This window comes from Microtus pennsylvanicus, chromosome 10 (assembly GCF_037038515.1).
Source record: "Microtus pennsylvanicus isolate mMicPen1 chromosome 10, mMicPen1.hap1, whole genome shotgun sequence".
Classification (NCBI taxonomy): Eukaryota; Metazoa; Chordata; class Mammalia; order Rodentia; family Cricetidae; genus Microtus; species Microtus pennsylvanicus.
Genome location: NC_134588.1, coordinates 68,189,092 through 68,215,585, shown reverse-complemented (window position 1 = coordinate 68,215,585; position 26,494 = coordinate 68,189,092). Strand labels below are relative to the sequence as shown.

Here is a 26,494-nt window from a genome sequence, read left to right as displayed (position 1 = left end):
ACAGACAAAAATCTGGCCCCTTATCAGATCAAACACATTTCAATGATGTAACATGAAACTGATTTTTAGAGCAATCACTCTAGTGCTTGGAGGACAGGAGTTACTAAAACTTAAATTAATATTTGTCAATGCAAAAGGTAAATTGACTGCAGTTCACAAGAGCTCTTGCCTAATAAGAACAATGTCCTGGCCTCAAGTCCTTTCCTCACTAAGTAGTTTGCCATTTCCAAAAACAAATAGCCACTTGCTTTAATACTTACCTCAAACTTTTCAGGAACGTGAAGTTTAGGAGATGGAATTCCTACAAGGTAGTCAATTGCAACCATTATTACTATTGTGAGAAATACAGCAAAGTCACTGATTGTTGATCGTACCTACAGTAGAGATTACATGAACATAAACATAGAATTACTTCCTGGACTTTGTAAATACTTCATGTCTTTCTCATAAAATATGTCCCCGATGTATGGATGAGACTTTTAATATGAGTGCTACATATGCCTATCCACTTACTCCCGAAGCATAAGAAAAGGTCACAGCTACCCTCCACTTTCTCACAGTACGATCTTCCTTCTCTATGCCCAGATATGCAATATATGTAGAGTCTTGTTTTGCTTTTTGTTTTCGAGACAGGTTTTCTCTGTGCAACAGTTCTGACTATCTTAGAACTCTATACACCAGGCTGGCCTTGAACTCAGAGCTCTGATTGTATCTGCCTCCCTAATGCTGGGATTAAAAGCATGCACCATTACCACCCAGATAATATATTTTTTACTAAAAGGAATTTCTTTTAAACTATTTAGTATAAAAAAATAACTTTAATCAATAATTGTTGCTTTGAAATAAATCAAAAGAAAAGAAAACATAAATATTACCAAAATTCAATCCAGTTACCTTGGTAGGAAAATAACGCTTGGTCTTAAACTGTTTAAGGAATGAAGACAGAAAGAACGTCGTGAAGAACAGGACGACACACCAGAAGAGCACGTCGGGAACGTAGGGCCCGTGAGGACCACAGGCTGACCCCACAAACATACCATGGAAGGTCTTACACTCCTGGAGGGGAGGACAGGAGAGGAAGGACATGGAGATTTTCAAGTATCTAATAGAGTACTCATGAATATGGTAGAATCTAAGGCATCAATTTTATATTCTACTCAGAATTAGAAGACTATGATATTCCTTTAAAAATCACCACAATGGAGGATTTTGCCAAGGTTCCCCTTCCTTTCAACTGCATGTTCCCTTTAGAGAAAGGCTCACAGTGACTGTTAACCGAAATGTCTCCTCTGCATCCCTGGAGGCCACAACTGCACTGTCTGACAGCTGGTTTACTTAAAAGCAGCAGACAGAAAATCACTACTGCACTCTTTATAGATGCTAAGGGAGCAGGGACAGAGCGCTGCCTTAAAAGACAACTGGAGAGGAGCACAGTGGCACGTATCTGTGATCCTTATCCCTCTCGAGGTGAGGCTGAAGGTCCGGAAATTCAAGGCAAGTCTGCTATTTATATTCAGATGGCAGCCTGGAATAAATGAGGCTTTACCACTCACCCTAGAGGAAGTAGGAAAAATTAAAAGCAACTAATTCAGCTCTGACTTGACACCTGGGAGTGAAACATGGTCTTTCATGAGCAGCAAAACCGTCATTAAATTTCTAGCGAAACTACATCTGGTCTGGTGCTATAGCTCAGTAGTAAAGCACTTGCCTTGTATGTGTGAGGCCCTGGATCTAGGTCAGTTATGCATATCATATTCTGCATATCAGATATTTACATTATGACTCATAACAGTAGCAAAATTACAGTTATGAAATAGTAATAAAATAACTTTATGGTTAGGGTCAACACAACATAAGGAACTGTATTAAAGGGTCACAGCATTGGGGAGGTTGAGAAGCACTGGTCTAAGGCTTTACACATCACTTAAAAAAACACAAAAGAGGCTGCAGAGATGGCTCAGAGGTTAAGAGCATATTTGCTCTTAATTGGAGTAGTTTCCACCACCCTTATTGGGTGCTCACAGCTGCCTGAAACTCCAGCTCTGGGAATCTGACACCTTCTGGCCTTTGTAGGTACCTGCACTCATGCACACACCCACATAGATGCACATTAAAACATGACCATTTAAAAAAATTACAGAACGTATTTTGAAAACAATATACATATCATTATCAAGAAGAAAAGTTCAGCACAAATAGAAAGCTGGACATGGAAGCAGCTCACATCTTGAATTCTAGCACAGGGAAGGTTAAGACAGGAAGACTGCTGAAAATCCTAGGTCAGTACAAGTTACAGCTTGAAACCACCCCAGAAGGAAACAGGGAGTGATAAAAGTCAGGTTCCCACGGATCTAAAGTATCTCTCAATCCCTAATGTACTTACAGATACAGTGAGGTTTCCCCAAGCAATGCTCTCTGCCGTCACATTCTTCCTCTTCCACAGTGCTATAGTTTCATTGCTAGGGTCAGATGGCTCAGCACAAACACATCTGAGAAATAAGAGCAAGATAAGTTTTAAGAATCCTACATTTAATGTTTACATTTTTCTAAATCAATTGCACAAGTCTGTAACTTTTTGTTTGGCTTTCCAAGACAGGGTTTCTCTGTAGCTTTTGGAGTCTGTCCTGGAACTAACTCTTGTAGACCAGGAAGACTGTAACTTTTAATATCTCAGAATTTGTTCCATGTAGCAAGCATGGAAAGTAAGAAGTAAAAGCGGAAGCAGAAGCAGGGCACCCCAAGTGCTTCCACCATATGGGTCCTTGCGATTGAATTCAGATATCAGTTTTGGCAGCAAGCAAAGGCTACCCTACCCATTCAACCATCTTTGCAGCACAGCTTTTGTGTCCTAATGGTCACATTTCTCCTTGTAGTGGCACAGAAGCACATGCAACTTCTGGACAGCAAAGAGGGCATTTCAGACATACTGGACTTTTATTTTGCATCTGTAACTTTTCTTAAAATGTTTATTTTATGTACTTTAGTGTTTAGCATACATGAATGTCTTCGTGAGGGTATCAGATGCCTTGGAACTGAAGTTGCATACAGTTGTAAGCTACCATGTGGGTGATGGAAATTGAACCCAAGTCCTCTCGGAGAACAGCCAGTGCTCTTAACCTGTGAGCCATCTTCCCAGCCCCAATGTCTGAAACTTTTTATAATCATTACATATGACTTTTCAAATATTCTTTTATTTAAAGCTTAAAATTTTCATTTCTCACTGAGTTGGAGGGAATTCATGTCTGGCACTATAAACAACTTTCAGCTAGTGAGGTCGTGGACCCTAGAGGTGAATCTGTCACTTTGCTAAACCAGTACAATTGCAAGTGACATTCTAAAGACCCATTCTTGTGTGCATAGTTAATTTCCCCCCTCATCAAAGAAGCTTGCTTTTGCAGCAGAGACTCACAAAAAGCCACAATGGGTGAGAATGCAAAGAACAACTACCTGTGGGGCACTCATTCCCACATCTACAACACACCTAAGGCTCAGAGAATACTGCAAAGGAGGGAGTAGAAAGACTATAAAAGTCAGAGGACCAAGACACCATAGCAAAGCTGTACTCATGAAATCTTAACAATGTGGCTACTTAAACAAAACCAACACAATGACATTGGTAGACATCCCACTAGGGATGAGGACACTCTCATAAGGCCCCACCTCCAGATGAAGAGCCACAGACAATCAATGGCTGCTAAGAGAGAGAAAATCAGTCTTCTCCAGGGACAAGTACCGTGATAGGTCAAAGTGGTCAACCCCCAAAACAAACATATTCAAGCAATATAAAATGGGGTCAGCATGTTGTATTTATATATTCATAAGTGTCTGTCTGTGTTATAGGATATTTGTACACTGTGTGGAGATATACTGCTGTAGTTGGTTTAATAAAGATCTGAATGGCTAAGAGCTAAGCAAGAGGTAAAGTTGGGACTTCCAAGCAAAGAGGGAGAAAGAGATGAATCTCAGAATGTTGTAGGAGAAGCAAGAAGATATGAAGAGAAAACAGGCAAGATGGAAGAATGTAGATTAACATAAATGGGTTAAGTTATAAGAGTTAGTAAGGAACAAACCTAAGCTATTCATAATTAACAAGTCTCAGTGTCATTATTTGTGAGCTGGTGGTCCAAAGAAAAATCCAACTGCATGTCAGTGTGTGAGTGTGTGTGTGTGTGTGTGTGTGTGTGTGTGTGTGTGTGTGTGTAAAACAATAATAATGTTAAAAGATATGATTTTGAGAGGGCAAGGGACAAGGAAAGAGTTGCAAGGGGAAAAGGTAGGGAAGAAATGATGTTAATACAGTACTCAGGTAATTCTCAAAAATTAACAAAAAAATTAATTAAAATGGCAGAGTTCAAGGCCAATCAGGTCTACATAGCTAGTTCAAGATCAGCCAGGTATATATAGTGCAATCTTGTCTTTAAAAAAAATTGTAAAAGGCTAGAGATGCTCAGTGATAGAGCTTGCCTACTATGGTAGTTTGAACATAATTAGCCCCCATAAGCTCATAAGGAGTGATACTATTTAGAGGTGCGGCTTTGTTGGAGAAGGTATGGCCTTGTTGGAAGAAGTGTGTCACTGTGGGAGTGGACTTCATGGTCTCATATATGCTCAAGCTATGCCCAGTAACACGTTTCAGTTCACGTTACTTGCAGATCAAGATGTAGAACTCTCGGTTCCTTCTCCAGTACCACGTCTGCCTGCATGCCATCATGCTTCTTACCATGATGATAACAGACTAAATCTCTCAAACTACAAGCCCCTTCAATTAAATGTTTTCCTTTTTAAGAGTCATGGTGTCTCTTCACAGCAATAAAAACCCTAACTAAGGCAGAAATCGGTATCAGGGACTGGGGTACTGCTGTGATAGGCCTGATCACATTTTGTTTGGAGGAATTTGGACTTTGGAACTTTAAGTTAGGAAAGCAGTGGAATGCTTTAAGTGCTGCTTAATGACCATATTAGTAGGAGCACGGGGTCAGTGATGCTCAGGGTCATTTGAACTGTGGGGCCTGACTAAAGAGGTTTCAGAAGAATTTTAGTATGTTGTCTAGAAATCATTCTTGTAATATTTGGTAAAGAGTGCGGCTGCTTCTTGCCATTTTCTGAAAAGTCTGCTTGAGGCTAAAATGAAGAGTTTTTCATTAATTCCACTGGCAGAAGAAATTTCAAAACAGCCTAGTATGTGGTTACTATTCTTCATGCTTATAATGATTTATAATGAAAAGGAGCAAGTTGAGCAAGGAAAAATACAAAAATTACTATATGAGGAGAAAAAAGGCATCAGGAAGTGGAATGGAGCAAAATCCTTTGTTCAAGGAGATAAACAAATCAAGAAATGGAATAAAGGGAGTGGTGACCTCAGGGCAAGATTCCACCCAGCTAAGCCTCCAATTTGTGAATAGGACTTAAAGATAACCTCAGAGCTGGCAGTAGTTCAGAGGCAGAGACAGGAGGATCTCTGAGTTTAAGTCCACACTGGTTGACAGATGAGATTCAGGACAGCCAAGATCAGGCAGTGAAGGAAACCACCAAAACCAGAAACCATCAAAACCAGAAGATATAAGAGAATGAGAGGGCCATGTTTCAGGCCAGCAAACAGTAAAACTTGGCAGCTTCAGCCGTGTCGTTCTGGCTTTAGAGTCAAGGATAGAAAAAAAAAAGGGTTGTAGAATCTTCCTCTGTGACTAAAGAAAGCAGTTGAAGCCAGGTATGTGTCAGGGGTGTCCCTGAAACGAGGTCTACAGAGGCCAGTGCGTGAAGCTATGAAGGAGAAGCCTGGATTACCTTGGAGAATCCAGGATGCTAGAGATGCTGAGGAGGAGAGCTGCTAACAGGGAGTGGAACCAGCCCAACAGAAAGAACTGTGTTGTAGTCAACGAAGAAGAAAGGAGTTGAAGATCTCAAGAGTGTTTTGACATTAGACATGGAAATACAGAGCTTGGACTTTGTACAGCTGGTTTTCAGTCTTGCTTTGGTCTAGCATTTCTTTACTAAGCTTCCTTCCCTACATTTTGGACTGGTAATATATGCCCTTGTGCCATTATATGTTGCTAGTATGTGATCTATTTTTTTATAAGGAGTTACAATTAAGAGATTATATGACTCTCAGAAGAGATTTTGAACTTTAGACTTTTACATGAGTACTGTGATAGACTATAAGGGGTTTTGAATTTGGACTAAATACATTTTACATTATGATACTGTTACAAGCTTATGGAAACCAGGGAGTTTGGAATGTGGTAACTTGAATGTAATTGGCTCCATAAGTTCAAAGGGAGTGGCACTGTTAGGTGTGCTTTTGTTAGAGTATGTATTGTAGAAGTTGTCACTGTGGGGGGTGGGCCTTATAAGGTCTATGCTCAAGCTAAACCCAGTGACAAAGTTCACTTCCTGACATGATATTGGAGAAGGAGCTGAGAGTTCTACATCTTGAGCCACAGGCAACAGGAAGTGAACTTTCTCTTTTACAAAAGTTGCCATGATCATGGTGTCTCTTCACAACAATAGAAACCCTAAGGCACCTACCATGCACAAAGCCCTGAGTGCCATCTCAAGAGCAACGAAAAGATACTAATGAAGTACCTTTCTTGACGACAGTATACTATATGTAAAAATGACAGGTACAGATGTTGAAATTCTATACTTTAAAAATGCAATTATATAAAATGCGAGGAATACATAAAATCATTATACCAGTAAACAAAAGTGAATAAACTTTATCAACTATAATTCTACCCATGAATGTTTGAATAAAATTTCATCTGAATCAAATGACAATTATACTATGGCCTAGATGGTAAATACAACTAGATACAGTGAATACTACATTGCAAAAATTCCATTTTCTTTCTTTTGGCTATGTAGCACAGGTGGACCTTTAACTTGTACTTCCTCCTGCCTTAGCCTCCTGAGTAACAGAATTAAAAATGTGTCCCACCATGCTGAACTCTCAGAAAAATAAACAAGCAAACAAAAAAAAAAGTTAGAAAAAATGCTCTGATATTTTAGAAAAAAGATATATTAACATAAGGAAGAAACTTAACTTTAACATAAGAAGCACTTACGTGTAACTGGTCAGTTCATCCAAATTGTTGTGCATATTAAATGCATATATTTCTCCTAAATGAAAGAGTTTCTCCAAAGCTTCGTAAATGAATATGATACAAATGAGAGCGGCAAAAGCTTCTTCTGTGAACCGAGTAATGTAACACACAAGGCTGCTTGCATCTGTTGCAACCAATACAATGCACAAGAAAGAAGTCCACAGACCAATACTGGTTCTTAATGATAGGTAGGAAAGGTGATAATCTCTGTTGAGAAGTATAAATGGGAACATGATCACCATGTACATACAGAATAGCATTTGCACCTAAGCTTTTTCGTAACAAGCAGTAAGAACACAAGCAACACAGGATTCCTTTAAAAATAACAATTACCAAATGGCCAAAATAATGATTAGATGAAGCTCTGTGTTTTTCTGCTTCAACTGGAAACTTGGTTATTATATTAAAGATTTACAGTGAAAATATGCTAGGCAATAAAGGCATAAAGCCACTAGCCCTTACATTAGCAAACAGTTATATCAAACAAATGACAGGTTAAAAGCAACTGTGCCTGGCTTTCTGAAGACGAAGAATCCATGTGTAAGGTGAAAACACTCAGCACCCCAACATCTTGCCACTCCTATTCCTTCTTCACCCACCACTATCCCTACAAAAAAGTAGTTTCTTACTTTTAATTTCAAATAAGAGATACTCTAAGTCATTTCAGCCCTGCTCGTCAGTGGAGCACGCCATATCAAAATTAGAACCAGCTTAGCTAATAAGCAGAGAATCAGGGCAATAGAATTACAACAAATATTCAGATACCTCCGCTGTTTCAGGTTAAAATACTTGACTGCCCATATGCCATCCAGGGAATGGTATTGTTAATGCTGAATTCAAAGTCTATTAGCTATAGTATGCCCACGTCGTGAACAGCCTAGCTATAAGATACTAACCGTGCACTCTGATAGCTCTGAGCCCTTTCCTCTTTACACAAGACCGCCTGGCAAAGCCAGCCTTGGGCTTTCAAGATCTATTTCACTCTATCCTATGTAAGAGCTACATTTCCCCTAACAAACAGTTCTGGTGTAATTTTGCAAGCACTAAGAATTTTTATTGCTCTCCAAATGTGCTTATCAATACTCACATCTACTAAATGAACATTGATAGGCAATCTTACTTTCCCTTACTTCTACATTACTGAGAAGTGGTAGTAGGAGCCTTGGTAGGACAACCACATAAAAGCACACAAAGATATTGCAGTTCATAAACAGTATACTACAACACATAATTGACAGGTATACAAATAGAGGGGATGAGAATTACTACTTACCTACAGAATTTAAATAAAATTTTTTCAAACACTAGGACTGGACCTGTGCTCCCCAGAATTGTTAGAGGCTGTCCAGCAAACAATGAATATGCAATCCCAGTTAATGATGCTCCAAAAAGAGACTCTATTGCACTCTGTTTAAGGGAAAATGAATAGAAGTAACACATCAAAAAGTGATCTCTAATCATCTGGAGAACACAGATGCTAGCCAAGCAGTTACACATGTATCAAGTACATCAAGAAAATTGCTTTGCATATTTAGTTGAACTTTTGGCAATCATCCTTAGCCCAACACTCAATATTGTAAGACACAAAAGGCGCAAAGGGAAACACAGGGCTTCAAGTTCATCTGTGGTGTTTTATTTCTAAGCCCATACAAGCAGAAAAGCATGAGTTATTTTTACTACTCTTCTACGACTAAAATAAATATTTTTTTTACTCTAAAAATAAAAAGCACATTAAATACTCGAGATGGTGATTAAAAATAATCTCCAAATAGGTAAACATGTGACCCTCAGTTTTCTAAAAACAAAAAAAACTTTGCATACATTTCTTAGAAATTAATCTAAAGTGATAGTTTTAATTGATTTACTTTAAAATGATAGAGGTAACACAAACAAGGTGGGGAGTACTCTGTAAGTTCGCAGAGACAATAAATGAGTAAGTATTTTATCATTAAAGCTCAGCAAAATGAGAACAATGGAAATGAAAGTCTTGGAGGAGTTCTCAGTGAGTAAGACAGAGTAAAGTTTTGTTTCACTATGGCATTATAGGCTGGCTAATGAGGTTAAATGGTGAAGCAATGACAATGTGCTATGCCACTAGACAAAGGGTAGGATCAGAGAGAAAGGAAAAGAATTTACCATTGTTAAGCATCAAGGCCAACTGGGGTGTGCTATCCAGAAAGGAGAAAGCCCAGGATTGGTAAAGGCAAGACAAGAAGTTATAAGAAACAAAGCTCCTGAAACAAGAGACAGCACAAGAGCAGGGAGGATGGGGTTGCCCTGGAAGCCTGGCCAGTGCCTGGAATGCAGTCTTGGGGCAACTTGGGAGTCTAAGGGTTTTTATTTTTAAGCAGGGTGATGACGATTAGGAGACCCCACAAGTGTTTATAAAGGCAACTTCAAGCCATGTCTATTACCTTGGGAATATCACACAAAAGCAGCATTTCTCATCAACTCCAACAGCATCTTCCAAACCAGAATCATAAAGTAACAAAATATAATTGAACTAATGGTAATATGAAAAAACAAGCCTCCGTATTAATAACATATTAATCCTAAAAATAAATGTTTTCTCTCTGAAAAAATAGGGCTTCACTACAAAACACTGATATGCAATCACTAGCTCCTTAATTATACTAAAATATGTACATTTTAAATCTGAATTTAAGGTGAGCTTGAGTTAGAGGTGAAAATGTCTTAAGTGAAATTCGGAGGAGGGGACACAAAAACTGAAAAGAAGGACATGTCAAAACTCAAATGGAGCAGGTGAGCACAAAGCAGAGGCCTTTCCCCCACGTGGTGGATCAAAAACGCGGACACTGTCACCACAGACTCCTCATTTACCACTCCCACCCCACCTTCCCCTAATATCGAGCTGCTTCACATGCTCCTCTCCACTCTGCGCTCTGACGGTCTGGTCTGCTGGCCACTCTCCTCCTTCCATTCTATAACCATCGAAGCTCCCACACACCCTCGCTCTCTACAATTCACCTCAAGCTCAACAGTCTCCAATCTCTTTCTTCTTGCTGCTCTGTGCTTCCGAATGTGAGCTCCGAAAATGTACACTTCTATAAAGCAATGGACACAAACACCTCATCTCCCCATTGTTTCCTCTATTTCTGCCTCTTCATTCCCTAGTTCTCCTCTCTCAGTTAAACACTGCAGGGAACATGAGCTCCCATTTACTGTCAACCTTTCTGCTTAGGCTCCCTCTGCTACCTTTGTCTCTCTTCCTACGCCAGGGTCAAACATACTATCTCGGGTACATGGTGTCCAAGGGCAGAAGGAGAAGACAGGCAGTGAGTGACAGTCCATGAGCCAAGCAGCAATATTTCTAAGAGGTAATAACTAAACCACATTGTCACAGTGTCCAGCAGAGCTATACGTATAATTTTTGACAGATAGCAACTAAAAACATATTATGAACAATGATTAAAGGAAAAAGGAATCTAAGTAGTAAAAACCAAATTCAGGATTAGAAATTTTCAGTTATTTAGAAAAAGATGTCTTTACAATTGAATTGTCACCACTTATATTTTAGCTATTGTTTTAACCTTTTATCTATAAAAATACAAAATTTCTTTCAAAAGTATTATTAAAACAAACATTAGAAATCAAGAATTATAAATATCACTCAAATGCCATTAAAATATATGTATATTCCCCATAAAATGCCATTCAAAATTTTATGACGCACCAGTTCCTCCACAGTTATTAGCAAGTACAGCAAACAGGACTCTACATTCACATGGGAAAAGGGAGGCAGCACCCAATTGCAAATAAAAGTTTTGTCAATTTTCAGATAGATTAAATAGCTAAATGAAAACAAACATAACTTCAAAATTCCATCCACTCTATAGCTACATTTATTGTTTCAAACGGTCTCAGTTCAGTGACCAGCTGGGGCTGAAGAGTTAAATACAGTCATAACCCTAACCCTATGGTAACTAACAGGACAGGGAGCCCAATGGATAAATTTCCCACCATGATCCACCCAGAGCAGTTCATCTCCCCCGCAACCCACCCATCCCCCAGAAGACAATGGAAGTTTACTCAATTTATAACCATATCATCAAGCAAGGTAAAATAAACTGTTTGTTTGGTTTTTGTTTTTACCTCAACTGTGCATCTTCTCCTGTTCAAATGGCTTCCCCATGTTTTCCACAGCAATTACCTTTGGGGGAAGTCTGCTTTGGGACAGGTTAATGCTGTGGGTCGACTCTTCAAATACAAGCATGAATAGTGAGACAAATGCATACAGACACTTGCCTCTGAGGAGCTGGGAGCCTGGCCACTACCAATCTTTTGTACTCACTATTCTGCCTTCTGTAGCTTCTCCAAGCAGCCCTCCAAAAGTGATTACAGGAGACATACAGGCACAGTATAGGAAAAGAATCGAGGCCAGGCACTGCAGACTTAATGCATCCTTGAAGTCACTCAAGAAAAAAGGTGCTTTCCTTTTGATGTCAAGTATCAAACCACCAAAAAGCCTAAATAGGTGAGATGAAACTCGTCAAGCTGTAGACTAGAGGATTCTAACTAGTTCACACTAAATCTATGGGCTATATAAAACTGTAGGTGCTTACTATTTTGCCAATAAAAATTTAAATCACGGTATAACTTATAGAAGATATACTCATTGACTCTAATGAAATGATGTCAGAGGAAAGAAGATCTCATTAAGTTAATGGAAACATAACATTAAACTATATATGCTAAAAAGGCTGCAGGCAAATGACTTTATAGGAGCAACTTGGAATGAGAATATACAAGTAAACATATAATAAACAAAACCTAACCAGCCATGCATGTAAATGTGCAACTGCAACTCTATTCTTTATCTGCAGTACAGAGCAGAAAGGCAACGGGCAGCTATGGCTTACACAGTAAGTACTGTATAAGTAGAGTGAATGTGGCTCGCTAACATTCAACTCAGAAGTCAACTAAGAACTATGTCTAATGATTTTTAACTCCTGAATTATTTATATGAGTATTTTTGTCCAAGAAAAAACCTTTAAAGCTATTTCAGTACATTATTACATATGTAATGAGTATATTAATAAAACTAAAAAATTTTATTAAGAATAAAAACCTATATTTGCATTAAAACATCAAAACCATACCATTTAAACTTAAAAAATGGGTTTTTTAGATATATTTAATTTGAAAATATCCCAATAAAACATAAACACCCTAAGAGATAAGGACTTTTGTTCAATGTCATGCTTCTTGTTAGCAGAACCCTGCCTGGTATACAAAAGGTACTAAATAAATACTGCTGAACTGAAAATTCAGAACAGTCTTATGACTCAGGAAACAGGGGATTTTATATATATATATACCAAATGAAAGAAAATAGATGAATACTAAATTTAAACTTTTGAGGGCTTGGATGCTTCAAGCTTTACCATTCTAATTTTTTTAAGTTAGATACTAAACAAACCCTAAAGGCGAGTTGACAAGCAGAAGTGATTCTGTCACAAAAGGAATCAGCTTTCAATTAAAAAGGTATCAATGACAATGTAGAAAATAAATCATCATCAAATGAACAACTGATAACTTAACAGGTGGCAAAGGAGGCTCTCAGGTGCCTGAGAGGAATGTGCCTCTAACTAGGTACTTCCATCTCTAAAGTACAAAGAAATGGTTACAGCCAATAGGAGACCAGCACTATTGGCAGAGAAATAGAATCTTATTCTGTTACATTCACAAAGATAAAATCTTATTCTGTTCCATTTCACTAGTCATTGATGTTGACTGTGTTGAATATATTAGCTGCTGTTCTTGTCAACAGTGTCTGTATAAGATACCCTAGTTATATAAACAAAGATTGAACTCTAGGTCCTATAAAACCACAGTGACTACCAGTGCCCCATTTAACACCAATAGCTTTACTTCACAACAGTATGGAAATGCTGCCACAATCAACTACTACTCAGTGTTTTAAAGGTATTTTTTTACACTTTACCAGGTAACATTTCTATCCTTTACTCTAAAATTGACTTTCTAATTTCCTAATAATGTTTCCAGATGCCAATAGTAGGGTTTAAACATGCTTGTCCATCTAATTTTACAGTATTTCAAAAAGTAATGTTCACGTAAGTTTTAAATCCATGCACAATGTATAAAAATCATTCTCTGTAACTCCACTTTAATCTCATAATTCTTTAACTAGGAAAAGAATCTATATTTTCTTTCAGAACCTTTGTAGATGTTACCAAAAAACCCACATAATATAATAATGACAAATTTGAATATATGTCCCATTATTTTCATTTTAAAAATTGGTATGTGTTATTAAAATTATTTTAAAATGCATAAATTCTCCTTAATGTTATATATCTTATAGAAAATGAGTTTTTACAAAACCACAGAAGAAATAATGTACGAGATTAGGTTCCAAATACTTGAGTTAAAAGAGAAGACTGTTGGTGCCTTTCTATCAAACCAGTGCTTAATCCCCCAAAGAAACAACTGTACCCACCGTCCAGTCCTCTGCAGCTCAGGCCCGGCATGATGAGCGGCCTCCTTAGGAGGCTCGGCAGACATTGCAGCAGATCCATTGGGAAACACGGGAATCTTCCTCTTTTCCTGAATTCCACAGAAACATACTTTTAGAATTCAACTTTAAGAAAACTGACAAGGTATCTGAGATTGCTAGAGGAAATATTACATCTCATGAGGATTTTACACAAGCACACATGGGAAAAAATGTTTTCTAGTATAACCTTTTAAAACAATAACATGCCAGGCGATGGTGGCGCACGCCTTTAATCCCAGCTCTCGGGAGGCAGAGACAGGCGGATCTCTGTGAGTTCGAGACCAGCCTGGTCTACAGAGCTAGTTCCAGGACAGGCTCCAAAGCCACAGAGAAACCCTGTCTCGAAAAACAAACAAACAAAAAAAAAACATTTAATAGCATTTTAAAAAGATGCAATTTAAAAGAATTTACCATCTGTTTCTGTTCACATTATAAATTTATAATTTCTTTGCACCTTCTAATATCAGTGTATTATAAGATAAATATACCATTTCAAATTGCTGTTCTGCAGTAACTATTTTTTTAGTTAGTTTCTGCTGCTGTGACTAAAAGCAAATTGGAGAGGAAAGGGTTCAGCTCATATGTCCTGATCTTAGTCCTTCATGAAGGGACGTCAGTCAGGACAAGGAACCTGGGGCCAAGAACTGGAGCAGAGACTAGGGAGGAACACTGCTTACTGGCCTGCTTCTCAGGGCTTGCTCAGCTTGCTTTCTTATAGCATCCAAGACCACCAGCTAAGCGGTGGCACTGCCCACAGTGAGCTAGGCCCTTACAGACTTCAGTCTTGCCTATGGAAATTCTTAGTCAAGTAAGATTCCCTCCTTCCTAAACAACTCAAGCTTATGGGAAGCTGACACTAGCAAACCCAGCTATAAATATAAACATTCTCGAAAAGAAGCACGTTTTCATCAAAATATTTATAATACTATTCGTGGTTAACTACCAAAAACAAATTTTTCATTAATTTTTAAAGATACTACTTTTTCCATACACCTGCACTGCCAGTTCTCCGGAGGCTAAGGCAGAAAGTCTAGTTCAAGAACAATCTGGGCTATGAAAAAGATCTTGAACAAGGAAAGAGGGAGGAAGGGAGGGAAAAGAAGGCAGAAACCAACATTTTCCCTTTCCTAAAATATTTCCTTAGATAAGTAACACAAGAATTCCTTCAGTTTCCCCTTATATTTTATTTTAAAATCAATGAAACCACTTCTAAGATAAAGGATCTTCTCCCCGACACGAACACAAAAGGAGTATTTCATAGGTTACCTCAACAAAGAACTGGCTAAAGGAATACCTATGTGCAGATAAACACACATAATGCAAAGAGGGAGGAAATAGAATAAGCAGGGAGCAAGACAGATATATGTGTCTGTAAGAGCTCCTGTGAAGTTTTAAAACTCCCATGGACCTAGATACACAACACTTTATTAATACAGAGTAGCTAGATTTGGATAAAAAAGGAAGATCACCACTTGAAAACCAATGTGTTTCCCCTTACATCAAAGGGGAAACAAAAAGCAACATAGAAGCCCAAGAAAGTAAGAACAAAAGAACGTATGACATAGCTAAGTTGTAGCTAAAACATGAAAATATGAGGTATCAATCAGTGGCTCATGCTTACAATTCTAGTAAGACACTAAGGCAGGAGGATCACTAGAAGTTTAAGAAAATCTTGTCTACAAAACAAAAATCAAACGAAACAATTTTTTTTTAAACAAAAAATGTAAAAGATGAGGGTTAGAAAGATGGCTCAGTAGTTAAGAGCACTGACTGCTCTTCAGAGAACCTGTGTTCAATTCCCAGTATTAACATGGTGGCTCACAATTACGCATAACTCCAGTTTTGGGATACTTGATCCTGGGCACCAGTCACTCATGTGGTACACATTCATATGCAGGCAAAGCACCCATACATATAAAATAAAATAAATGTAAAAAAAGAAAAACTTTAAAAGGGAAATAATTAACTATGTAAGGAAAGAAGGATAAAATAAATCTTCACTGGAGGATAGTGAGAGGAATGAAGCAGAAAAAGACCCATCTTTTAAAAAATCTAAAATAATTTTACAAACTACTCTTTGAAAAATATAATAAATAATTTACCTATTAATCAAACCAAAGATATGTCAGGATATAATTCCACAAACCAAGGAAAGTTTAATAGGTAAACTTTCCCAAGAAAATTTAAAATATGGTCACAATGGGCAAACAGAATTTACCAGAACTGACCTGAGAGGGAAGAGAAGCTCACATAAACCAATTTTCATAAAGGAATGAAACAACTTGTTAAAGCCCACACTTGGCAAGAGATGTGGCTCAAAAATGTATGCCAGAAATTTCCCAAACTTGCAAAAACAAATTATTCCATATTATTTAAAGTGCTGATAATAGCACATGAAGAATAAAGACAGATTACACACACACACACACACACACACACACACACACAAATGATCAACTTAAAATGATGCAAATAACAAAACAGTAGGCAGGTTATTAACATTTACATGTCCAGGTACAGAATAATCAGGACCACAAAGCTGACAACAGACAAACACACAAGAGACATAGTAACACAAGTACATCCTCCCTGAATCTACCTTTGGTTCCTGTAGCTCCTACTTCCAGTATCAGGGTTCAAATTTAGGGCCTTGGGCATGCTGACAAAGTGCACCCACTGACATACCCACTATAAATAGTTATGACTTTTGAGTTATAAAACATGCATAACTCACATTTTTATTACAAGTTTTTAACTTAAAAAAGAAAAAATGAAAACACCCCTAGAAGCATATCCAGGTTCTTACCTGAGAAGGAACACTTTTTGGTGGCTCTATGCGTATGGAAGGATCCCATTCTCCTGGAGGAAGGACAGTTACTTGATCTAAAAACTCGTCAATTCCAGATAAAAGGTCATTTCGATCCTTTGCTTTATAAGCTACATCATGAAAAATCTAAGGAGAGAAGATATCGAGCATAAGGATTTCGACAGCGGACAGAAAGAACTGACTGTATTAAAATGCACTTTAGATGCAGGAATAAATTCTGTGCTGGAGCAAGAGCCCATGATTAACAGCAGCACTGTGCGGAGGACACACTTTCAGTTCCCAGAATTGCAGGGTGGCTCATAACTACTTGTAATTCCAATTCTGGGGGATATGACACAACCTCATGGACTCCACAGGACCTGCACTCATATGTGCATGTACCTCTCTCCCCTGTGCACATATGCATAGAATGTAAAATAAATAACAAAAATAAAGTCACTAAAAATGGTATAAATTCTCATCAGCTGCAGACAGTCACCTCACCTTGCAAGAATTAGTCCATCATTAGTATGGACTAACATAAATAGATCAATCAACAACAAATAACTGAAGAAAATGATGAGTTGGTACAAAGGAAATATTCCACAGATAAATAGTAATTTTACAAGATAAAAATCGATTCACTACAAAATAATTCATTCCAATAATGTCAGGTCATCGTATTTCTGCCATTAAAGTGTTATTTATCCTGAAAATAATTATGATCATGAGGGACAAAAGTTCAAAAAAAGAATAAATATTAAACAAAGTGCAGAATGGAAAGCTGACAAGAGAAAAATAAGCAGCCAAGCAAAAATGTTGCTGAGAAGACTTGATAACCCAGCAACTGAAGGCAGAGGGAGGAGAACTGGTGTGAGTTTGAGCACAGTCCAGGCTATATAAAAGACTTCATCCAAGAAAAGCCAGCCAGCCAAAAAAACAAACAAACAAAACAGTAATAACTGAGGGAAATGGTAAAACAGTACTTAGGAAGACAGAATCATAGCTGTACTGTACAGGGGTACGAAGAGCAAAACTCATCCAAGAAACAGAAAGGAAGCTACTATGGCCAGAGCAGGGTGTAAGCATGGGATACGTGCAAGGTTCCCTGAAAATACCAGAACAAGGTTTGATCTGAACGTAAAGTAAAGCAGATGTGGTGATTCATATCTTTATCCCAGCGCTCGAGAGACGAAGCTAAGATTCCCAAGAGTGGGAACAACTTCAGCTACACAGCTAGTTTGAAGTATGCTTGGATTATAGAGAAAACACAACTCAAAAAAGGGGGAAAAAAAACTTTAAATAATTAGGCTATGAATAAATTCTGGATTCCATGTTAGACTTACATATATGTTATTATTGTCAATACAGGTAAGAACTCCAAAGAAAAAAATCACTTGAGTTGCCACAGTAATGGTCAGAGTCTAGACCAGAAAAAGGGCAGTGATTACAAAAATGTATGATGAGCTGACACGGACGAGGTCCAGGTTTACAGGGTTTCTGATGGTCCGTGCAGATATGTTGGCATGTCTGGCAAAATCTTCTAGAAATCTCTCTCAAAGAAGCAGAAGTCCTGATCACTAAAGAGTTTACAGCCAAACACAACAACAAAATCAAGAGAGAGAAGTAAGGAGAAATGGCAAAAGACCCAAGGAAGCCCCAAAAAGGCAACACCCTAAAAGCTAGGGCCAAATAAATTTCAAAACGTCAAATTGAAAGAATAGCAATAAAACAGATGAAAAACTACCTAGTATTGCTAAGAAATAAATCTTAAAACCCTCAACAAATGCATGTGTTAGAAGAGTACATATGAAATAAAATAGCATAGACATCAAAGATCATTTTATAAGCTTTACTATGAGAGAAAGAAGGGCTATAATTGCATATTCACTGTCTAGCTCGAAGGGATTTGACTGTAATTACCTCATCAGTCATGAGAGTGGCTATGGATCTGCCAATTTCATGGTATTGTGGGGCCTTCCCTGCTGGGCCCAGTAACAGAAACAAAAACCTAAGGAAAGATTGAAATATGCAGATTTTAAAAGAAACAACACATATACACAAATCCAGGAAACTTCTACAAATAATTCCGTTATAAACACAGAAGCAACACACAGACCTTCTTTGCAATCACCCACAAGAATCAAGGGGGGAAAAATGGCAATTCTATTCAAAACAGATCTTAACTGAGTGTGGTGGGCAAGCCTGCTATTCCAACACTTGAAAGGCAGAGGCAAAGAGGCTCTGAGTTCAAAGTCATCCTCTCAGCTTAAGCAACAGGAGATCCTATTTCAAAAACCGAACAAAACAAGCAAAAATCAGATCATGAAACTATAAAATGCATTCACAATTAACTCTACCAACTTACCCCTTTCCCATCTTCCTTAGTGCAAAAACAGTTACTAAGGAAGTGTTTCTCATAAAAATTTTCATCTTTTATATCCTTCTGGATGAAACAACCAGGCTGACCTCGAAATCCTCACTCAGTCTTCCGAGTGCTGTGTGGCAGATTTGCAGCACCACACTGTTTCCATGCTGATTTCTTTTGGAGAAAGGGTAGTATAACCCAGGATGATCTAGAACTTACTGTGTAGCCAGAGGTAACCTTGAACTTTGTATCCTCCGGCCTCCACTGCCCCTCCACTCTCCACTCAAGTGAGGGGACTGTAGGTGTGGCCCACCACACCTGGTTTATGGATGCTGGAAACTGAACCAGGGCTTTGTGCATGCCAAGCAATCTCTCTACCAATTGAGACACATCCCTTGTCCTACACTGATTTCTTGAAAGGCCTGTCAAATCAAATAGTACAGAATATACACACAAAAGATATGTAGTCTGGAACTATTTTGGATAGACACTTTAACACTATAAATATGGCATCTAGTTAAGTAACTTTTCCGTGAGGGAAAAGAATTTCCAACTTCAATATCAGACCTGTTTCTATTTAAGTGTTAAATAAAAAGTATAATTGCACCCTGTTAACACTAGAGTAGATACTAATATTTTAACTATTTTTGTAGGTAATAATACAAAATAATGGGTTTCATCATTACTTCAGCCTTATATAAAATATTAATATTCTGATCCAAATACTTATGCTCCTCCTTTATGAAAATTTACAAATGAGACAATCGAATAATTTTTCCTCACTTACCAACACGGTATCATTAGTGGAAACGGAATAAATACATATAAAATAAGTATTTTCCATCAAATTCCTATTAATTCTTAATTACTGAGTCGGTCATGAGAACACATAATCTACCACACCTCTCCATGGTACTATGGAAGCTCCCTGCTGCAAAATCCCCCTAGTACAGTGCATATGCCCGGATGTCAGCACTCAGGAAGCTGAGGCAGAAGGATAGTCAGGGATAAGAAGTCAACCTGGACCACACACGTGACTTCATTTAAAACAAACAAACAAACAAAAAAAAACCCATCAAACAAAAATACAGTAAAAAAAGTTAATTTCAAAACAAGTCATAGTCACAATTAAGCTTCTGATACTAACGATCTGCAGATGTCCTTTTCATGGCTCATGTGCTGATTAACACAACTTGCTAATTATTCTTTATGATTTCAAGCTAGATTAATTTGTTATCCAATGTACATGGATGGAAAACCACAACAAAGAATTTGCATGAGTACACAAAGGATGAGTGCAGCCCAGAACAGAATGAGAAGTGAACCTGAGCAAGCCATCTTCTGGGCACCCAGCACAAAAATGAATCTCAATGACTGGCTTTGTAAAACAAAAGTTCCTAAGATACCAAACATTTTATAAAGATACAAATGAAGAACTGTTTTCATACAGTATTACTATAGCAGGAGAAGGTGACTCAGCTACGATCTCATCATTTGGGAGGGAAAAGGAGGAATCAGAGGCCAGGCTGGCTACACAGTAAGGTCCAGGTCAGCTGCAGAATGGAATAGGGAGGATAATTTACACTCTTGTACTCAAAAGCACTGACACAACTGAAAACCAGCAGTCAAACAGCGCCTCTATTACAGAGCAAGGACGCTTTCAGTGGGCCCACAGGACAACCACGGAGGAGAACGCATTACCGAGTGGGCACAGGGACCTCAGTCAGCCCCGACAGGACAAGCACGGAGGAGAACTCATTACCGAGTGGGCACAGGGACCTCAGTCAGCCCCGACAGGAGAACTGCAGGAGCCAGTCGCACAAACGCAATAATCGGTCTCTCCAAGAAGTCCACTTCTCCCACCAAAACATTGGACGCTTCCGCTCCCGTGGGAATTTTCCTCATGAAATTCATGTCAACCTATTGATAGATGAATAATTTAGAAATATAATTACTTAGATATGAATAAAAGAATGACTTTAAAACTACTACTGCCAATCAAAACTTGTGATCTAAAAGATGCATAAACACCAAAACTCCCACAGATATAAAGAATGAAGTAGACAAATACACAAAATGCAAGCAAAATTCATCATCTATTGTTTTAGCTATTATAGTCTTTATTACTTTAGAGCTGTATATTATCAAACATAAACTTGGGAATTTTTCAATGAATAGGCTATTCATTAAAAACTGGTAAGCACACACAGTGCACAAACTAACAATGGCTTATGAAATTATACACAGTGCTACAACAAATTCATTGAATGATTTTCATTAAGTCTTATTGTTTCATGTCTTTATAAATCCTCCTTTTAAAAAATAAAACACTACCATTTCTTAGTATTTTCCTTAAATAAAAAAAAATATTCTTTACAATGAGAACCAATAGCCTTGATTAGCTCAGACATGGAACGATGTGTAAGGGAAACTCAGCCACCTGTGTATAATTACAAAAAGGTAACAAACATGACCCCAAAGTAGTGAAGCTCTCACTGATACACAGGTTCACACAAGCTACTAAACAACCACTAACAAGACTATCTATTAAAAGATGAAACCAGCACTTACAGCGGGCCTCTTGAGTCCCACTCCCAGTGTGCCACAACTACAGTGCCAGGAGGCAGACTCCTGCCCAACAAGAGACAGGGAGGGTGCACAAGAACAGGCCAAGTAAAAAAGTGCGACTGACAGAGAAACAAAGATCAACCACACTGCCATGCCTAGACAAGAACCACAATGCAAATTATGGTAATTTACTTATTCAGCAACAACGAATAAATTCCAATTTAGCTAGGAACACTTTCTGAAGATCTGAAACAGAGCACTAATGAAAACAAGATAGTTAGAAATGACAACTGCAAAAGACTTTTGTTTGTTTTGCTTTAAAAGACAAGTTGCTATTTAGTTCAGGGTAGTCTAGAGCTCACTATGTAACCCCGGATAGCCATAAACTTGAGGCTCTCTTGCCTTGGCCTCTGGATAACTAGGATTATAGGCACATGCTACCATGCTCAGGTGAACACCTTTTCTGAATAGTCAAAATCCCTAATGGTAAGCCTTTCTATTCTATAATGGGGGAGTATGAAACTCCACAAAACAACAATACAAATAATTTAAACCTCTTTTCAGTGGAGTGTGCATGATTTGCGGACACACTGTGAAACAGAAAACAGCTTTAAAAGACGGAAATCTATTTGATATTTACAACAAAGTCTTAAAAAGAAGGTGCAAAAATATTACTGTTCCATGAATTAATGGTAAACTGACAGGCAGCAAATTAAGGGACTTCCCGACCACTAGGAAGTACTCTTGAAACTCAGCTGTCACTTGAGCTTATCCTGAAAACCCAGGGTCTCTCTGTTCTGTTGCGTTCATCTTCACTTCCCTGAACTACTCATTAAACAAAATCAATTCACAGGTGCTTCTTGTTCTTGTTTAAACCATGCCTCGATCTACCCATGTCTCCCGGTGGCATTCTAGAAGGTCCTAGAACCATGAGTCAGTAATTCTGGGATGCAGTAGAGCCCAGGAAGAAAGCTGTCAGTGCTGCGATGTCACACCCAAGAAAATTATCTATGAGCAGGCCCAAAGAAAATCCATTTCTTCTGAACGGCTGCAACTGTAAGCATGTAGTTACAAACATGGAGCCTATCCCTGTTTCTGCCCATAACATCTCATAGGCATCCTATGCAAGTGTGTAAGCAGCAGGTTACTAAACAGTTACTGTAAGCAATGGCAACAAAGCAACACATTACTAGTTATTTTCTCAGTGGGAAAGCTAATGAAAATTTACAATTAATGAATTACCTTGCTAAAGTCCACAGTACTATTTTCTCTGCTTCCTCCACTTCCATTACCTTTCGTTTCACCACTTTTACTATTGTCCAAATTTCCAGGAGCAGACTGTGGAGAAGCCAAAATCCCTGTATTTAAGAAAATACACAACCGAATTAGTAAGGAGAAAATCCACCATGTAGCCTGATGCTGCTCATATCCTTAAAGCGATGGCTCATTACCGAAGCAAATGTGAGAGGTTAAAAAGTGCAGATGTTAGCTCCGTACCAGCAGCATGAATTAGAACACATGAACAGGATGAAGCTGTGCACTTAATATTTAGAGCATTACAGAATCCACACAGTGGCCTTCACAGAAGCGAGCCAGTGTGGAACCAGCCCTACTGCCACAATACTTCTGGGTAATGCACTTCGAGTGTCTCTACCTCGTGGGACCCGTACAGAACTCAGTGGGCCCTAACTTCCCCTAGGACACTCATGTCAATGCCAATATGAATTCTTTCCAATTGTAATTCACAAAATTTAAGAGGTGTGCTTTGTTTAATCTTTCTTAATCATGTTTCCCTAAGAAATTTTATTTTTCTTCAGCAGTATTTACATCTAATTTCTACTGTCATTCTTCCTAAGAAACCTAAAACCACAAACAAGCTATCCCAGTAAAAAGATTAAAATCAAAGAGATTTGGGATAAATAATTCTCATCACTTGTGGCCCTGTGATTGAATGATTTACTCAACCCCTCTGGTTCCGACGAGCCTATAACTTAGCGTGTGACTAGCCTGGTTGTTGTCCAGTTACAAATGATGCATGTTCATGTTAGTGTACTCATTCAGCAGCAACGCTTACAGGAAGGCAGTTCCAAGCAGCACAACATAAAGATTAATCTATCTTTACCTCTAAGAGTTCTAGAAAAAGCTCAAATCTCAAAAACTTAAAATCCAAGTTTCAACACACAGATATCTACCACTGAATACATCTTTTTTTCCTTAGGGAAAAAAAAAGCCTTCTAGTCCAAGAATATAAACCAATTAATGCTCACAACACTGAACATTTTAGGGGAAGAAACTGCAATATAATACAGAAGTGCAGTTAATATTTGTCAGTACCAGTCATTGGTTAAAATTAGTAATCGTTTCTACAATTTCAAGCATATCAGATATACTTGATACAACCAAGCATGTTTATTCTTCTAGAATACAGCAGTTATAACTAGTGAACATAAAATTAAGGCATTTGGGTTTAAAAGCTGTTTCAACTGAGTGAAAGTCCTCGATGATATCAATTTCCCAGGTCAACAAACTGGGGTATCGATATAAGTGAAAAACCTTCATATAAAAAGCACTGCACTTAATGTAGTCATGTAATTCTCAAATTAAACATTTCTGAAATAAAAATTATTTCCTAAAATAAATACTTTTTTAAATATTGACTTAGTATGGAAAAGTTATTAAAATTCCTCATATTTAACCTTTGTCCCTAGCTTTCAGAGCAGTGTCTCTTCTTTCCAAGGAGGTGGGAAAAATTATCCTCATCAGTTGCTTCTACACACTCACACACAAGCTCAAGAAGTACATTATTAAACCCTGGTGCCAACTGTGACTGAGTACTAGGCACTACTGACTATTATTTTACACATCATCAAAATAAGAACATAATACAGTTTCTAGAACAACTCAGCCACTAGATCTGAGACCTAAGGACGAGGCTTGTGGGGATGGGGGGGGGGGTGGCAAGGTCAGTAGGAACAGAAAGAAGAAATAAATTCAATGGGGACAAAGGAGGAAATTAGTTGAAACTGCTTGGCTGTGCTTGCCATCTTCAACATGTTCCTTTTTCAATTGGCTGGGGCACGTTAAGAACATTACCCTGCCAAGTGTGGTAGCACACTCCTGTGTGCACTTGGAAGGTAGAGACAGAAGGATCAGAAACTCAAAACTAGATGAAAACTGGTTCTTAGAAAGAAACTAAAGCAGTCTAGTTTACTATGATTCTCTCTGGGTAATCTTTGCAAGCCTCAGCCAAGGTAAAGCTGTCTCTTTAATTAGTCAAGTCTCCAGCTCCTGATACTAATTCTGCTGAGAATCAATTTAGTCGGCAAAAAATGAAGCTTCCTCCCACTGCGCTACATAGCTAAAGCCAAGTTCCAGTAGCCCTCCTTTCTATGGAGGAGCTCTCTGGCATCCTCTATGGAAGAGCTCTCTATGGCATCCTCTCTATGGAAGAGCTCTCTATGGCATCCTCTCTATGGAGGAGCTCTCTATGGCATCCTCTCTATGGAGGAGCTCTCTATAGCATCCTCTCTATGGCATCAGCTTCCAGAGTCCTGCCAGAAACAACTAAATGTTCTAAGTGCAAATGGCAGTTACGAAGGAAGTGATGACGGTTGATCCTATGACTTTTCTCATTAGTTATGAGCTTCATTTTGTCTTCAGAAATCCAAACACTTTAATTTCACCTATTCAGAAAAATTGATAATCTTGTCATAAAGATTTGTAGTAATATTAAAAGAATATATGCCTCAATTCTCAACTAACAAAGATCTTTACTACCTAGAAGTTCTCTCTCCCCCCCCACATATTATATTTTATTTTTAATTGTATGCATGTTTATTGTATAAGCATGTGCATGAGTGATCTGGAGAGGCTGGCGGAAGGCATCAGAGGCCCTGGAGCTGGAGTTACAGGAAGCCAGCTGTGACCCACCTGACAAGGGTGCAAGAAATCAAAGTCAGGTCCAGTATGAAGTCTTGCCTAAAGAGACCTCTGCAGCCCCATAAGAAAGTTTTGTAGTCCACTTACAAAACTACATCCTCAGCCTGAGTAAAGAGCCCACAGTTCTGAAAAGCATCAGGAGAAACTTGGACTAACACACAATCATAAATAAAAGAGTACAGTCTGTTCCAAGCTACACCACTCCTCTTGAAATAATGACTACAAGCAATTGTTTGAAAATGTCAGTCTGGTCAGAGAGAGGATGAGAAAAACAGCATGGCATCCTATCGTGTTAGGCTAAGCTGTACTACACTCTTAAGAGAAGTACCACCACCATTCTCGGAGTCACATCAAAAATATGTTTGCTAAACTACCCAAATATCGTGATCTCTAAAAAAACAAAAACAAAAAAATTTATGGGCTTAACTTATGTACAGCCTTCTTCATAGTATTTTTATAGCCTAAGTTTTAATGACTTTATTCTGTTCTGTAATACACTGTAAAGAGCAAGACCATGCAGCTGTCCAATCATAAGCGCTATCTACATATGCTGCTCAAGCTATGTGTGACAGGCATTCTCAGTGCAGGTGAGCCAGAGGCAGGGCACCACACGTGGAGGACTCTGGACAGTTGCCTGGAGTGAAGTCAACATTCTCCTCATTCTTCTGCTCTTGGCCTTTGAGTGCTTCTATGTCTTCCTCGGGCGGATGAATTACTACTCTGGGAATATCATCCCTGCTGGGTGACACCAGTAGCTCTGGGGCCTGAGGCTGACTCTGCTGGGAACTTCTGGAGGCCAGGCGACTTAAGCCAGGGCTGGAAGGAGGGCTGCTGTGAGGGGTGGGGACTGGGGTGGTACACCTTGAGCCTGCAGGGGTTCCAGCTCTCGAAGAAGGGAGAAGATGACTGAGAAGAACAGATAAAGGCGATTCTCCTCTCAAGGAAAGGTTTGAGGCAGACAGACCTGTTCGCAAAGAGTGGCGAGAGGCTGACAGGCCTTCCCCTGAGATAAAACAAGTAAGTAAAAAATGATGTCCATTGTATTAAGTAAACAGAGAACACAAAACTCAATTCAAACCACAAATCACAAGCTTAAGATTCGTCTGTGGGGTTAGAGGTCAGTCACATTCTTACTTGTTATAATGTCACTGAAAAGTTATTGGACATTTTTC

At 38.5% G+C, this 26,494-nt stretch overlaps 1 protein-coding gene across 5 annotated transcripts in view; it reads right to left on the bottom strand.

The window, feature by feature from the left end:
• Slc4a7 (solute carrier family 4 member 7) overlaps positions 1-26,494 on the bottom strand; it is an 83,173-nt gene that overhangs the window by 18,560 nt on the left and 38,119 nt on the right. For 3 of the 5 annotated variants that reach the window (XM_075988617.1, XM_075988618.1, XM_075988616.1), the window contains exons 7-17: positions 22,626-22,741; positions 20,578-20,735; positions 18,371-18,458; positions 16,448-16,594; positions 13,585-13,691; positions 11,416-11,590; positions 8,377-8,510; positions 7,065-7,310; positions 2,384-2,489; positions 895-1,056; positions 261-374 (exon numbers count right to left, since the gene is read on the bottom strand). In XM_075988617.1, the coding sequence (XP_075844732.1) occupies positions 261-374; positions 895-1,056; positions 2,384-2,489; positions 7,065-7,310; positions 8,377-8,510; positions 11,416-11,590; positions 13,585-13,691; positions 16,448-16,594; positions 18,371-18,458; positions 20,578-20,735; positions 22,626-22,741 (1,553 nt within the window). Of the gene's footprint in view, positions 1-260; positions 375-894; positions 1,057-2,383; positions 2,490-7,064; positions 7,311-8,376; positions 8,511-11,415; positions 11,591-13,584; positions 13,692-16,447; positions 16,595-18,370; positions 18,459-20,577; positions 20,736-22,625; positions 22,742-25,956; positions 26,326-26,494 lie in introns of all 5 variants that reach the window. The other 2 variants (XM_075988615.1, XM_075988614.1) reach the window with 1 other exon arrangement.